The 17,011-nt window shown below is 38.7% G+C and overlaps 1 protein-coding gene across 1 annotated transcript in view; it reads left to right on the top strand.

The window, feature by feature from the left end:
* The window catches only part of B4GALT1 (beta-1,4-galactosyltransferase 1), a 47,401-nt gene that overhangs the window by 24,752 nt on the left and 5,638 nt on the right, over nucleotides 1–17,011 (top strand). The window contains exons 3-5 of the mRNA XM_039333709.1: nucleotides 8,504–8,691; nucleotides 10,168–10,290; nucleotides 16,037–16,141. Of these exons, the coding sequence (XP_039189643.1) occupies nucleotides 8,504–8,691; nucleotides 10,168–10,290; nucleotides 16,037–16,141 (416 nt within the window). The remainder of the gene's footprint in view (nucleotides 1–8,503; nucleotides 8,692–10,167; nucleotides 10,291–16,036; nucleotides 16,142–17,011) is intronic.

Raw genomic sequence — 17,011 nt, 5'->3', positions numbered from 1 at the left:
GTGCTTCCTCCCTTGTTACTCAAAGGCCACTTAAAAATGACGGAGTACCATGAACTAATTTTGTCAATGGAAGTATTCAGTTTGATTAACTTCATTATGGCAGGATGTTTTGAGAGTTTTGTTTAACATATCCAACCTGTTAAATATGCAGCAAACCTTGGTGGCCGTGATCTTAATTGTCTGGATGGTGGTGGGGTTTTGCAAGAATTGTATATCTGCAGGGTTTTTTAAAAAAGTCTTTCTTTACTTTCTTGACAATTGCTTTTCTCTTTTTTTCTCCTCCTTGTCTGTCCTTCCTTTGCATCTATTCTTCCTTCTCTTTTCCCCCCCCTTTCTTTCTAGGGGGGAAATCTTCCCTTTTTCTTATTAAACCTATCCTATAGCAAAGCAATCACTGAAGCGCCGAGAATTTCTGTCTGAATGATTCTTACTACATCTGCGTCCTTCTGTGTTCTGCATCTCATAGGAAAAAGTAAGAGAGGGAAGAAAAACTGCTCCTCCTCCTCCTCCTCCTGCTTCAATGGTAACGTCCCACCTCTTACCTTTCAGTACAAAGCAAATTGCCCACAAGCCCCTTACACTTTTCACCACTGACTTTGGAAACGTCTGAAATGTGTTACGTGGAAATCCAGCCTGGAATGAGGGTAGAGAAATGTGAGAATTTGTAAGAAGGCAGGGGTTGGTTGATTCTTTGAGCAAGGTGGGGAGAGGCATGTCAGTCGCCATTTTCTTGAACTGGAATGTATTTTCACCCATCTTTGCTAGGTATATCACTTCTCTATAGTTCCTCTGCATCCTACCTGGGGCAATCTGTGTTTTGGACCTGATTTTTGCTTTGTGAACAGCAAATGCATCATGAAATGCTTCAGCTTTTTTTTTTAACGGAGCTCTTTCTCAAGATATCCAAAAAGCCCTAGCATGTTTGCCTAGAATCCTTTTGCAATATCTTTGCAAGGTTTTTATCAGGATAGAGCAGGAGCTGAACATCATCACAAATGGAGAGGTAGGAAGTGCCCTTTTATACTGTCTGAAACACCTCTGTGTCGTGCATGGTCAATCATCAGTAAAGCACAGGCTGCCTTGTGGAATAGTTGCTCCATACCTCTTGGTCCATTCATTAAAACAGGAGCATCCAACCTCAGTAACTTTTTAAGACTTGTGGACTGCAACTCCTAGAATTCCCCAGCCAGCCATGTTGGCTGGGAAATTCTAGGAGCTGAAGTCCCCAAGTTTTAAAGTTGCCAAGATTGGACACCCTTGCATTAGATACAAGGCTGTAAGTTGTTGAGTTTCTTAGAGCCCAGGGAAGAAATTGCCTAAGTCACTGTTATGGAAATAGCGCAACTACTTTCTTGGTCTCACTGGTCTAGCAAATCTGCATCTGTTACCACTTCCTAATCCAATAACACTTGAAAGTAACACAAATTCCAGTGCAGGACCAAGCAAGGTGGGAAGCTTCTAACTTAAGAGTTCAAGCAAGAGAACAGCCTCAATCCAAAGGCTGATCTGAGTCTCTAAGCTCATAGTGCCAATTTGGGCTGTTTGTTACTTTGAGGTAAGATTTGTGCCAGATTGTTAATGAATGCCAGCTGTTTGACTTGTTGCAACTTAGGAGAGCTTTGTGTGGGATTGGCTCAGTTCATGGAGGCAAAAGGGCTTGTTTCTGCAGACCTGACAGAAACCTACAGCTGCTGCTTCAGGCAGAAATCCAGCTGGCTTGTCAAACTGGTTGGTAATTAGTTTGCAGCCTCTTCTTTGACAAACACCATGGGGAAAGAATGAAGGGTGTCCTCAAGTTGTGTCAGGACAATAGTTCTTGTCAATCTTGTGCTTTCCAACTGGCAATAACTTGAATTATAGAACTGAAAAACATCAAGTGTGGTGGACTATTGGAACAGCTTTTCTTGAGAACTGGGGCAGATTGAGAATAATCTGAGGTTCCTGAAGTCAGTAATAATGTGAAAGGAAGGAAAAGGACAACATCAACCTTTAAATATATATTCATATGCAAATCTCACAGTTTAGTGGAGTTACATCTATGGAAATGTCATTGCAGCCCAAGAATATGAAAAAAGATGGAAAGATTCCCATTCTCTGAGAGAAGGAAGCATTGGATTTATTTCATTATGGATTATATACTTAGATAACATGTTGATATCTTATATGAAGTACATCCTTTAGTCAAGCAAACTTACACATATATTTGTTCCCTGAGATCAAATTCCAAATGCTTGCTGCTATGTTTATATCTTGCCACTCTGTTTGTTATTTTAAGAATTTTATAGAGTGATTCCTATGTATCCTATTTTAGGGTACAAATGTCAAAGAGACTTGTCCGGGGGTTGGGAAGCATCCTTTCCTTAATGTCCCAAATTTATCTGGGATAAGAAGTAATGTTTGGATCACAATTTTATAAGACAAAATGGAAAATGTGGTGGATTTTGGAAGAATTGGTATAATTGTTGAATAAACATTATGGGGGGATTCATCTCCCAGCGTGCGCTGGGGGTCCCCCTCCATAAACAGAATTGCAAACTATTTTTTCTCTCCCCATCCCCCTTCCTGGGTCTTTGAAAGCTGTAAACAGATGGCTTTTACTACATGGTTAATGGACTATATTGCAAATGGATTGTGTAATGGATACTGCTGGACAGCAGTTGTCCAAAATGCAACAGGAAGTCCTTCCTTTTTGAAACTACATGCTCCAGAGCTGCTATTTTCCTGTCACCCCTGTTACATTCTGATTTTAGTTTGCCAGTTCCTGCTATGCTGGGGCCTCTGCATGTTGCTTCCAAATGAATGGTTTTCTTCCTGGGTTCCAAGTTTCCCTACGTTCCTTGACTGATAGCCAAATGAGACATGAATAGTAGACTAGGATGTAGGAGTCTGCCAGACTTCTAAATTAGAAGAGGGGAGGCAATTTGGAAGGAAGGCAAGGGTAGGCAGAGCAAAGAGATAGAAACCTTCCCCTCTATTTACCATTTCTTACCCCTTCTCCATTCTTCTTCTCTTCCAAGTGAGATTCCTAACCATCTTTGCTATGAAGATAAGAAATAATGGCAAAATGGTATAGAGGGAGTGCTGTGCTTGTTCCCCAGGTCCATCTTTGGTTCCAATCACAGTTTGGCTATTTTAGCAGACATTTAAACTCCCAGAGTTTAGTTTGGCTTGATTCTTCTGCAACCATGACACTTTCTGTGTTTTCCACTGAGGCGTAGATACAAAAGATAATACATACGCACTCTAGTAATGATTCAGGTCCCACTTTTACCTGTAGTGTGGATCAACATGGGAATTTGTGAGAATAAGTGAAAAGGTGGGATTAGAAGGACAAAATAGGTCAGATCAGGTAATGGTTTGGCAGCTTCTTGCCTTCTTTGAGTTGAATTACTGCTTTTTGCTGAAATGAGTAGGCTAGCACAATACTTTCATGAGCTCCTTAAGGTACCAGATCTTTCTCAATGACAAAACCAACAATATTATATGGATTTTTTGAGCCTGCCTGCCACTAGTGACTTACAAATACAGCCCCAAGAAGAAGTCAGATGCATTTTGGGGAACCTGTGGGATAGACTTCTTTGTGCACTGATGCTGTATACCTGAAACTTTTGCAATGCAAAAATGTTCCACAGTTATTCAGGACCAATAGGTTTTGTGGCAAATAAGTAAGGAAATAATTCCTTGTTCGTACTAGTCCCATGATTAAGGGGATGGACCAAAAGACTTCCAAGGTCCCTTCCAATCCTATGATTCTATGGCTTTCAATTTGTCTTAAAGAGCTGGTACATCTGTTTCCTCTGTAAAAGGATATCCTGGGCTCAAATAGATGCAGTACATGTTCTCTTGCTTCAACTGAGCCAAAATACAAATGCATTTGATCTTGTAACACAAAGCAGGCATGTGTTTTACAAAAGGGATGCATACTGGTTTTTTGCCTCTGCATCAAATAAAAAATGATATAAATACAAATTTTGGATCAGATATTGGAATATTTGATCTCTTCTAAGGAGATGGCTAGAACAGGACCCTTAAAGTCATCCATCACCATTCCTCTATCTCTATTTCCAATTACATTTTTGCACTAGCTAGTTTTGATTTCTTGATTTGTTTCATATGCTTCTTGTGACTGAAAGTAGAAGATATAAGAGGTATTTGCTGTAGGCATGAGCACATACTGGTAAATGGGAAGCAGTTTCGTGACCTTTTAATGAATATATTTCATGCTATTTTTTTTAAGTTAAAATTATGGCCCAATATACATTGTAAAAATCCTACAAATCTACCCTATTTACCAATTTAAGTATTAAATCACCTATTATTCGATTACATTGCTCAAACGATGTTCTCCAATTTCTAGTGCTTTGCAGAATAAGATTTTATGCAAAGCTTTGCAGAATAAGATTTTATGGGGTGGAGTATCAAATACCTTTGCAATATTTTTTCTCGATTGGCAAGAATTTAATCTTGAGGGTGTTGTTATCCCATATCAATTTTCCAGTTATTCTTTATTGGAGGTATAATATGTCCCAATTTCCTCTCCTGATTGTTCAGAACCAAATTACAAACTAAAGTGCTTTATTGTTTTGCTCACACTGGTTTGATACATCATTGTTAATCAAACTTTTTGTACGAGTCCTGTAGCCAATAGTTCATTTCACAAATACCGGTACCTATGTTTCCTGAAGGGAAATGAAATTACATGTCAACCTAGATGGATTGCTGGTTTCACATCCTCTAATGTAGTAATTGGATAAGATTGTTGTCAATCTGGAAGACGTAGAAGAAAGTTATCCCCATTAAATGTAGAATGAATTGCTTTTATGTAAATCAACTGTGGATTCTGCTGCAGGCTTTGGAACGCTGCTGAAAATGGGAAGAATAACACATCCCCGGAGCAGCTGTCTAAGCAGCTAACTAAATGAAAGGGAAGTTTTCTAACTAAGAAAGTAAGATGAAGGAAGGCCTTTTCTATCTGTATTCCCCTGACTTCTAGGCATTTAACAATTCTATAAATGTCTTCACTCTTCAAGCTGCTCAAGCCTTTTTCTTGAGAAGCACTTAATATCACCATTGTGTTGGTTGGGCTTGAATAGACAAGATAGAAATTCAGAGTTTAAGTCCTCATAATCAAACATGGAAGGCAGAGAAAGTGAATACTTAACTATAGTTGAATGGATGTTTGTCATGAATGTGAGTGTGAAGCGGAAGAAGTTATTTGAGAGATTTTTGGATCATGATCTTTGTCTAAAGGTAGTTTGGTTTGTGGTTCCTTCCTGCATTATTTCTTTGCCTTTGTGTATTCCCTTGAGAGGAAGTTGAAGCTAACGTGATTAATTTAAAGAGGAGATCGTCCATTCAAGAAAACATGCCAGGAAATTCTCTTGGCAAACTTGGCTGGTTGTATTTACATTTTCTTAAAAATGTTGAGACAGAGCCAGGAGTGAGAAGTGAGAAGAAACTATAATGGGGACTTTCAGATATACAAAGTGGTTCGTGTATATTAGCTTGGATCTGATTGTCAGCTAAGACTGAAATGGTGGCTTCTGTTGAACAGTTTTGTGGTTGACAAGATTTGACCTGAAACCATCTCAGCAAATCCTCTTAGTTGCTTGGCTAAACTGTGAGAAAGCCAGATGGCCAGGAGGTTGTCTGCTCCAGGTCAGATTCTTTTGGACATGACCTGCTCCACTGACACCTTTTTGGAAAAGTTGATGCCACTGGTGCCAGAACCTGGCAGTTTACTGTGTTCTGCCAAAGTACTTTGGGCCAAAGAAAATTCTTCCCTCATCTCTAGGAGATGTTGATCGAACTAGAAAATGCAAGGAAAATCTGACACTTTCTAAAGAAATGCAACCAGCATATTTTCATTTGCAACACCATTTACAGATGATACAATACAGAAGGGGTCTACAATTGTGCTGAATTTTCCCCATGCAGTCTTTTGCACAGGCTGCTGCTTTCAATATGGGAAGCTTTCGCCTTGCTATATTTCTATACAAGACTGCTACTGCTTTGGCAGTGCATCTCGAATGTATGCTGAATAAATTCATCATAAGCTACATCCCTTTGGGATGCGGCTTACAATCAGTTCTGCTGAAGGAGCTTCTTGGATGAGAAGCAAAATGTTTTCAAGGAAAAAGTCCCGTTGCCTTTTGGAAAAGCACCTTTGGGACAACCATGACTTGGATGATTAAGAATCTCCATAGATGTATGCTGCATTATTTAGTTAATCCTTTTGTTTTAGCAGCTATTAGCTCACCATTTAGGGATGGAAGATTAAGCACTCTCCCACTTTTCAATTTTGAATAGGATTTATCCAACAATACTGTATAAATATAAACAGGTAAGGAATTAGTCTTTTCCCACAATTTAGCCAAATTTTAAAATAGGTAAAAGTATATCCACCCTCCTAACATACAGCTTTTCGGTTTTGTAGGCCTATTCTACTAAGGCTAAAGTAAGAGTTAAAGTAATTCTAAACTTTTTTTGGAGAAAAAAGCTAAATAAAAATCTTCTCTTTCAATAGGGCATTTTCAAGCTAAAATATATTAACTAAACTTGAATGCTAGTATGAGTTGTATTTAAAAAAAACGTAATATGTGGTTGCATCTTTGGTATTGATTAGCCCTCTGCTGGATACAAAAATGTAAACTGATAATTCTGTAAATGGATTAATCCATACATAAATCTGGCTTTTTTTTTTAAAAAAAAAAGAAGAATAGTTGATTTTTCCAGAGAAAATGGCTAGAATTAACTGCATGTGTTTTGCTGCAGTGACTTTGGATAGGGAAATATAACAGAAATAACTATAACCTGTCACCGGATATTATAAAACTCTTTCTCTATCCATTTAAAAGACCTCCATTGTATTCACCTTAAATAATTTGTATTAGAAATAAATAATTTCCGTCCCATGTAACTGATTTTCCAGTTCAACATTTATCCACTCTGGGATGTTATTATACTTTGTCTTTGCTGAATCTACAGAAACAGGAATGGGAACATCTCCACTTACAAAACATACCTCCTAATACAGTAATTCTGCTGCTTTCATATTTAAGGGGATCTCGTGAAAGTGACATCCCAATTCTGCCCCACTCTTATTATTTTGCTTATTTACTGATACACAGTAAACAGGAAGCACAATCATATGGTTGACTGGGTTTCTCTGAAGAGAGTTAATTGGAAGAAGAAAATGGTAATTTCATCCAATCCTTCACTTCTATAAATTGGAAAGGGTATTTCCATTGCTGTGTTTGGCTGTGTAATTTTTGCCAAGGTCGTAAACAAATTCCATTACATTTCAAGTTCAACAAATGTAGAACTGGATTGTAATTTAGAAACTCCCAAAATGTACTCTTTATTTTTAGTAATTGTGAAAACAACTCATGTACAAAAGTTTTTTTGCGGTTGCTAAGACACTGTCTTGATGGCACATTATCAGTCAATCAATCAATGAAAACAACTACAAGAACAAAACTAAGGGTAGTGTCAGATATCTCTTTTAGTTGTGTTGGAGACTAATCTGGATATTATAAAGAGTATGGAATTATTAATTTTTTTAATCACTTTCAATATAACCATCTCCAAAATTTCTACTTGTCTTTAGTATTCTTTTCCTCTGCTGAAGATTGCCAAATCTGTTCTGGTTCTGCTCTGCTTCTCATCACGCCATCCAGGCGTGGCCAGAGAATGGTTTTGTGGAACAAGCAGGACAATAATACTCCAAATCCTTTTTAAAAAACCCTGATAATTGGGTTTCTTTATTGGTTAACAAAACATAGGAGGAGGAGGAATGGAAAAAGTAAGGGTGATGAAATGGAAACAAACACAATTGATGTATAGAGAATCTTTTGTTTTGCTTCCCATTATAATAAATCTGATCTAGCTGTTCATGGCTTGCCAGGCTCTTTTATTAAAGTAGATGTAAACATTATTAAAGTATGATCTAAATAATTGTTTTTTGGGGAAGCTGATTTTCCTTTCCTCCCTCTGCAAATGAGGCTTGCAGGAATACTATTGTTCCTCATTGGACAACATCTGAACTGCTGTATATGTTTTGACAACATTCAGGTAGCTGAATGGGAAGAAGAGACAGGTCTTTACACAAGACTGTACACAATCTTAACACGAAAATGAGCAACATCCCCCAGCATGATGAACTGCAGTCAGAGGGCCATCTCAGCAGCAGCAGCCCCAATGCACTGAGAAAACTCCAGGTTTGGGAAGGCTGATTGCAGAGCAGTGTGAAATTCTGTGCTGTGTGTCTGCTTTCTCTCTTCCCATGGTTTGAAAGGAAATTCAGTGAAAGGCAAAATGAGCCCATTTCTTTAATGTAAACTTTGCGGTTGGTCTTAAAACATAAGCCAAACTGGAGAGAAAACTGGCAAATAGTAGGCTTATGTGAGTATATGGTATTATGAAGGCCCTGGGTTGTAATAAATAGGAAGTATTAACCTAATCTTTTGAAGGCCCTTAACAATTCTTCCTTTTCTTACTTTAGGATGGAGAAGAGACATTTAATCGTGCAAAGCTTCTGAATGTAGGCTTCACAGAAGCTTTGAAAGAATATGATTATGACTGCTTTGTATTTAGTGATGTTGACCTAATCCCAATGGATGACAGGAATATCTACAAGTGTTACGACCAACCCAGGCACCTCTCTGTATCTATGGATAAATTTGGATTTCGGTAAGAAGTTGGTTGTTTACATTTAGCATAAAACATATACTGTACCAATATGAGTGGATTGTTGGGAATTGGTGGCAAATAAATATAATAATCTCTAGTCAAGGGGATCCGGAGGCAAGAATATGACCATATCTACACTTGCATTATACTATTGGAAGGAGGGCAGTTTTCCTATTGTATGTTCTCTATTGGGGCCCAAACCAATATTTAGGGCAGTGGTTCTCAACCTTTTTAATGCCACGACCCCCAACCGGTCATAAGTCGAGGACTACTCAATCAGTCGCAAGTCGAGGACTACTCAACTGGTGCAGCACCGTTTGCAGAATGGGACTTTTGGTGGGCTTAGCAGGCCAGAGACAGCCTGGACAATTCCTATTGGCTTTTGAAAACCAATAGAATTAAACTCTATTCAAGAGAGTCTATTCTACTGGCTTTCAAAAGCCAATAGAATAAAAGGGAGTAGCACAGCTAAGGAAAAGGGGGAAAAAATGGCGGACTGCGTTGTTTGGCGACCCCCGTGAAATGGTCGTTCGACCCCAAATGGGGTCCCGACCCACAAGTTGAGAACCACTGATTTAGGGGGACCTTGAAAGTGATTCTTTTTAAGACATAGCTTGAGTCAGTGGTGTGTACCTTCACAGATAAATGTGATATCTGTTCTAATGATACTCTAATTATTCTTACTTTTTTAATTGCCCAGTCTAGCTTCCAATCTTATATTCCCATCTGAATGCTAACTGGTCCCTACCTTGCCTTATAAGCTTGCCCTCCCAGCTAAGACAAGGTGACCTAGATGCTGTTGACAACTCAGCTAAGGTTGAACAATTGTATATGTATACATATACAAATACATTTACATGTGTGTACAAAATTTATACACAAAGACACACCTGTATAAATATGTATATGTATACATGTAGCATAATATATAAATTTAATGAAGATTCTTTTTACAAAATTAAAACTACAGAAAAATTAAAATATATATAGAAAAGTGAAAAAGATATATAAATATAGGAAAGAAAAACAGAAAAAAAGTGAACAATAAACTGTAGATCCAGAAGAAAGAAATATTTAAAGAAGCAGTTTGTGATCTTTGCAGCAGTTACAAACATAGCTAGTGTTGTTTCCAGCCTCTCAAATTACACAATAGAATTATTCTTCCTATATAAAGCTATAAAAATGAACCATAGATTTCATTTTTATCCATTTTCATCAAAACGTCCATAAAAGGTTTGAAGTCTTTTATAAAGGTAGCCATGGCTCCTTCCAGCTTGAAAAATGGTTTTAATGAATTCTGAACTCAGATTTCAGAAAACACAGACTTATGTATTGGCACAGACATGTTTACAGGAGTCTGAGGCTACATGTTACTTTTTCTGATCACTTCTATCTAGAATTGTGACCAGCGATGTAATCCAAGCTTCTCTGTGATCACATGATTTTAAATGAACAATTTATCTTTGTCTCTTCCAGCTTACCTTACAATCAATATTTTGGAGGTGTGTCTGCATTAAGTAAGAAGCAATTCCAAAAAATCAATGGGTTTCCCAATAATTATTGGGGCTGGGGTGGTGAAGATGATGACATCTATAACAGGTAAGATCCCTTATCTTTCTAGTTAATGTTGAATTTGAGGCTGGGTATGTTGTTTAGTTTTGGGGGTTGTGCCTGGCATGATAGTTTTTCTCTGTGCCATTTGTTGATTTATGGTTTCTTCCTATGTTGCTCTAGTGCAGGGGTCCCCAACCCCCAATCCGTGGACCAGTACCGGGCCACGGCATGCCAGTAACCGGTCTGCACAAACAAGTCCCATCTGCGGGATGCAGGCAGCATACAAAACCACACACCCTCCAGTCCGCGGAAAAACCTCTCTCCACGGAACTGGTCCCTGGTGCCAAAAGATTGGGAACCTCTGCTATAGTGCAGTGAATGTATGTAGCCTTATGGGTACAAGAATGCAAATCAAGAACTAGCCTTTAAGAAATATTTACATATTAAGAGTTTGTCTTGACAAACGTGCCTATGGGGGTCTAAGGAATTTCAGGGTCTTCAAACCATCTTTGACTTAGAGTAACAATCATCTACAGCCCAAATATGGACAAATGAGCCAGTATCAGTTTAGATTATCATCACTGGAGGCTCCTCATTTGCCTAAACATTAAAATTGAGAATACTTATAATCCATGCATAACAAGGCTTGATTTAATTATGCCATGCTTTTTGTGTGGTACTTCCCCTATCATTGTTCACTATAATTTCTGAGCACCGATCTAGAAAGGGATCTTTGAAGATACATTTATTTTTCAAAAACTAGCCCACCTCTCTCCTAATAAGTGCATCTATTTCTCTCACCCTGACAGTGTATTGTATCATATAGGAGTTTTTTGAGATTACAGTAAATGGCAAGAGGTCTTCATACCTGTCCCTGTGTCACTTTTTCACCTGGCTTATTGTTGGTGAAATGAATTTTTGTCTTTTAATTTAATTTAATTTTTCCCTGCCTTGTGTTTCCTTTGCTTCAAGATGCAGGTGTGATAACACGTGAGAATTTTCTTCCTTCACCCATTTCTTAAACAAATATATCTTTTGCTTCAAATTAAATGTTCACATTTATAACAGCTGGGCTAAGTCCATATATTGCAATCAAGATGTAAGTTTTAATGTTGTGCTACTTAATGACTCAGTAGTACTCTTTCAGCACTTTGCTTATGCTTATAGAAGAACATTTTTAAATAGTAACTCCTGCTGAACTCAGCTCTCAAACCAAGTTTTTTCCCCTGCCCCAGCCATCTCACCTGTGTTGTGATATTTTAGTTGGATTATTTGGCGGATTGCACTAATAAATGTTGAGACCAAGAAAGTAGTGTGAAAATGCCCCCCCAAATCAAGGCAGCTTTATTTTAAAAAAGCAAGCAGAGGATTTCCTAGCCAATTTGTGAAATAGATCAAAATATAAACAGGCTTTTATAGTCCCATTGCAATTATGTATGCTTAGAATTAATGCTGAAGGTTTAGGGGATTTTTAGGCCTACGCCGCAGGTGTTGACTCTCATTTTCTCTTTTCTTTTTCAACTATGTGGGCACTGAGAACAGGGTATTACTTTTTTGCTAATAGGTACTTGTTTCAAAGTGTTGAAGCTGTTGGAGATGCAAAGCTTCGCAGACTACATACCGGTATATGTTAGTCTAGGAATCTGCAGATATTCAAGTTGTTATTCTAAGTGCAGGCTAGTTTGTGACTTCTAAAATGAAAATATCCATTCAGCTAATCTGTGCTACAGTTATAGAATTAGCTTGGTCTGTTTATGTGTTCAAGTTACTGCTGAATTTTAGAAATGATAGTTTCACATGCATACACACAATGTTTAAATGACAGTGCAAAGGATCTTCAAATGTTGAAAGAAGAGGTGTTTGGCAATTAAGAAAGTGTCTTTATTTGGGTTTTTGCTACCTGCCATATGGATGGAATATGGATGGGAAATGAACAGAAGTGATCATGGATGTGGATGAAGACAAAGACATGGATGAAAGATGTCACCAAAAAAGCCAAGGGTGTTGTGCAATAAAATCAATAAGACCCCCTCACCAAAATAATGAGTCCTTTGCAAATATCCTATGAATTTTTCAGATTGAAATCACAAGTGAATATTCCAACTATAAGGAATTCAGAAAGATATTCTGAACATAAAAATATTGAGTGTTTACCCATCCTGCAGTATAATTGACACATGGATGTCCTGTAACATTCCTGCATTTTCTGTGCAGGTTTCAAGGGCTTTCCAGCTTCCATGTGACATACATGAGTCTCAGAGTCACTATTTTTAAGTGACCTGATATGATGTACAACTGTAATACCTGTAAGGGGGCATTGAACTACAGATCTAAATTGGAAAGGCTTAAACTTCGTGGAACTCCAGCATCTTGCTGATCACAGGTCTATTTTAAAATGGACATTCTGAATATAGGATCTGTGCTGTGTTAAGTTATATGGAAGTTCTGCTTTTCTGAATCAGCTGCATATGTGAACTTGCTACTAGTTTGCTCTGGAACAAATCCAAATGCCTTCTTTAACTCAGATTAAAACATTTTAAGAAACACTTTGGCACATTGGCTTTAGAGGACACTCCAGTGGAGTTTTCTACTTTTCAGATAAATATAAGTATTCACTGTTTATTTTTATTGCTTTAAATGAAAGTTGATGTATGTGCTGCCATTACTTTGGTTTAAGATCTGGTTTCTTTTGTTGGCTTCTGCCATGTTATTGCAATGAAGTTTAATGCTAATGACATAATGAACCAGCTCATTGTCTATATCTAATGTATAGCTCTGGCTTCTTTTGTTTAGGGTACAATCAAGCAAGTGCAGACTAGCCCACAAAAATGTCTCACTCCCCTTTCCATCCTTAAGTGTGGTCTAAAAAAAAGCAGCTTATGACTTTCAAGAGCAGGGGTGTCAAACTGCCGACCCATGGATGGGATGCGTCATGACGAAACCACGCCCACCCCATTGTCGGCAATGGGAAAAAAGTCACGATACGTTGTGACACGTCACGTGACGTTGCGAGTTTGATACCCCTGCTCTAGATTGTCTTCGTGTCTTGTTGCTTGGAGGTAGTTAATATTTGCCACAGCATGCTGGAGAGTGGCTAGCTCCATGTATATGCTAGAAGGAAATAAAAGATTTCACAAGAGTTCTGCTAAGGCAAACCAAAGGCCTATCAATGTCAACATTTTGGGAGGCCCATCGCCATAAGGACATTATTGTCCTTCTGCTCACATGTTGCAGCAGCTGATATTTGGAGACAACTTTTCTCTTACTCTGGTGACAATATGCAACATCAGTGATTAAAAGCTATTAATGGACTAATTTGCTTTCAAACCATCTAGGTTGGTAGCACTTTGAATAGCAAATTCCTTAGTTCAGCTGTGCACAGCAGGTAGGGTTTCTTTTCATCTGCCTTAAATCTTCCACCTTTCAGCTTCAGTGGACCATCCTGGATGTGGCCTTAATAGCAAAGCCTTTTCTTGATTATTTTCTCCACCTCTTGCATAACTTCATACACTGTTTGACTAGACAGATTGTCAAGTATTTACAGACCATGAACACCTGTGTTCTCCTTTCTAATGGTGTTAATTTTGGAGAGTTCAGTGGAGTTGTATGGCAGCCACAAACTGAGCTGGAGTGGCTTGCTTCCAGAGAGAACTGGGGAGCATTGCAATGTTCCTTTTCTTGCTGTTTTAGAAAGCAGGTGATCCAGGGACAGAGCTCCATGCTCCACGCTACTTAAGGGTCACTGTTCTCCTTGTCTTCTAGCACTGCTCTCTTGATTTATATACCAAGTGAGAGGCTGTCTGCCTGCTGTGGGGTCAAGACTTTGGCAGCAAAGCAAATAATGTTTCTGCTCTGTCTCTTTGAATACTCAGTTTCCTTGGCACATACTACTAGGTGCACATTGTGTTTGGGATGAGCAGGAAGTGTTTTATGTCAAGAGGTGTTAAGTTTGGCAAAACAGAAGGAAAATATGCTTAGCATTTAGCAGTCACCAGGCTTTTTAGATGGTATTCTTAGAATACCATTAAGAGACTGGGAAATACCAGACTGTGGTTGATACAAGAATCCATTTCTAGACTCTGCTAGAAGCCCTGCTCTTTAATTCTGAATAAATTCTGCTCACAATTTAGAGGAAAATTTTTTTTCAGGAACTTCAGAAATATACTTAGCAAATTTTACTCCCCCCCCCCAAAATAGAGAACGATATTATCACATACAAAACAACAATGTTTAGCGCTTACAAGGTCACCAGTACTTCCTGTTTCTCATTTACACCATTACTCTGAAACTTGTTTTTCAGCCCTCATATTTTTTGCTTCTAATCTGACAGTGCCCTTGTTTAACATTATTTTGTTCCTACTTTGTCAGGTGCACATATATTTATTTATGTAAGCATTTTTGTTCACAGACTTTCCAACATTAGCTGGGTAGCAAGGAGGTCAGGCTTAAAGAGGCTGGGAGTTGAGGCACAGCCTTTCTCTGGCAGGCAGCAGATCTTATGGGCAGGCTTTAGACCTTCAGAGGAGATCCACGTGGTCTGCCCCTGATTCGTCACCTTTTGACCATCATTCTAAGCAGATCATTTCAATATCCTTAAGGGTGGCACCTTGCCCACGAACAGATAATGGATTAAAACAGAACTGTTTGAGATAATGTTTCAATTAATTACTGCAGCCTTAAACCATATTAATTAATGGGGGAGAAGTTCCTAGATATTGATATACCTGTTGTAGTTATATTTGTTATGTTGTAGAATAAAATACGAAGCATGGGTTGAGTTAATGACTTACTTTGGTTAAAGGGATGTGACATGCATATTTCTGAAATAAGGTTTATGGCATTTCATACATGGACTAGCATAGTATGTTAACATTTTACCTAGATTAGTAAAACACAATAAAATATAAATGTTAAAAAGATCTATATTCAAATGCCAATGTCGAGGCCATTTAACCATTGAAGTGCAGCATCGCTTATATTAAAAAAAAAATCAGATACTGGACTAGTCTATGCCCTCAGCTTACAACCGGCTACGATGTTATCTACAGCTTGATGTGGGACCCTGCAGTCACACTAAGGGGAGAATGTTATGCCCCATTTATACAGAGAGTCCCAGCAGATGCTGTGTAAGGTACGAATCCTAGTCAGCATTGTCCGTTGCTGACGTGGTGGTTCAAAGCCTGGCACCTTTTTCCATGGGGGTCATTTATATGTCTTCCTGTGTCTGGGCGTTCAACGACCCATTTGACTTTCCATTGGGAATCGATATTAAAGTTGTTGGGCAGATGTTGTGCAAGTGCCAGTAGGGGTTTCCTGGATTTGAATCTTCCAGCTGATAAATGAGGAAGGTCGGCATGTACTGGTAGGGGTGAGTTGTTCATAATTTTTCTGTATTCTCTCACTAGTGCATCATGTGTAATAAAGCTGGTGGTGCTTTATGGCTCATAACAGGAAGCCAGCAAGTAGGAGTGGTTTTAATACATCCGCTTATCATCCTTATGGTGTCATTGAGTCTGGCGTCTAACTTACTAGTATGGCAGCTGTTAAGCCAAACGGGCACAGTATTCTGCTGAGGAGTAGACTATGCCTAGGACCTGAGGACTTGAGGATGGCAGCTCCAGCTCCCCATTTAGTTGCACGTAATTTCTGGAGTGTGTTGTTATAAATAACAGCAACGAAATGAGTTCAGGTTTTTAGTGGCTTACAGAAATCACTAAACTATGCTCTTAAAAGAGGAAAAGAGAAGGTGTGTTCACCTAACAGAAACCTGACCCTTTATTTGTCTTTGCAGATTGGTTTTTAAAGGCATGGGAATTTCCCGCCCAGATGCTGCAATTGGAAAATGTCGAATGATTCGCCACATGAGAGACACTAAAAATGATCCCAATCCACAGAGGTAGGTTCTTCATGCTGCTTCTGCCCACACTTAGTAAAATTTTCTTTTTTATATTTATATCCTGCCTTTTATTCAGGAATTCAACATACATAGTTGTCCTTCCTCCCATTACCCCCAACAACTTTTTGAAGTAATCTGGACTGGTTCAGAGTCATAGAGAGAGCTCTGTAGTTGAGAATAGGCTGGAATCTGAGTCTTCTCAGCACAAGTCCAGCAGTATAATCACATAATCAACAGCATAATCAATTATAATCATAATCAATTTCAGTTGAACTCTAATTTCTAATAATCAGAAGGTCAATCAAAAGCAAAAACACGTTTCCACAATTGGACTACTCCTTATAACAGGGGTCCCCAACCCCTGGTCCATGGACCAGTACCGGGCCGCGGCATACCAGCAACCGGGCCACACAAACAAGCAAAGCCCCATCTGTGGGATGCAATCAGCACACAAAATCACACACTTTCCTTGGCGCCCAAGGGGACCTCTGCCTTATAACAAAAAAAGCCAGTTTAGTTTGGTGGTAAAAGCACCAAGCTAGGAACTAGGAGACCGTGAATTCATGTCCCGCCTTAGCCATGAAAGCCAGCTGAGTGACTTTAAGCCAGTCACTGTCTCTCAGACCAACCCACTTCCCAGGATGGTTGTTGTGGGGAAAATAGTAGGAGGAAGCTATATGGGATATGTTCACTCCCTTGAAATATTTGTAAAAATAAAAGGCAGGATACAAAAATATAGCAATAGTACTTAGACTTATATACAACTCCAAAGCACTTTACAGCACTCTCTGGGCAGTTTTCAATGTCAGCATATTGCCCCCGCCCAATAATCTGGATCCTCATTTTACTGACCTCAGAAGGATGGAAAGC

This window comes from Crotalus tigris, unplaced genomic scaffold (assembly GCF_016545835.1).
Source record: "Crotalus tigris isolate CLP2741 ecotype Arizona unplaced genomic scaffold, ASM1654583v1 scf7180000024506.7606697, whole genome shotgun sequence".
Classification (NCBI taxonomy): Eukaryota; Metazoa; Chordata; class Lepidosauria; order Squamata; family Viperidae; genus Crotalus; species Crotalus tigris.
The sequence above is the reverse complement of the archived record's forward strand: the minus strand, read 5'-3'. Positions and strand labels throughout refer to the sequence as shown.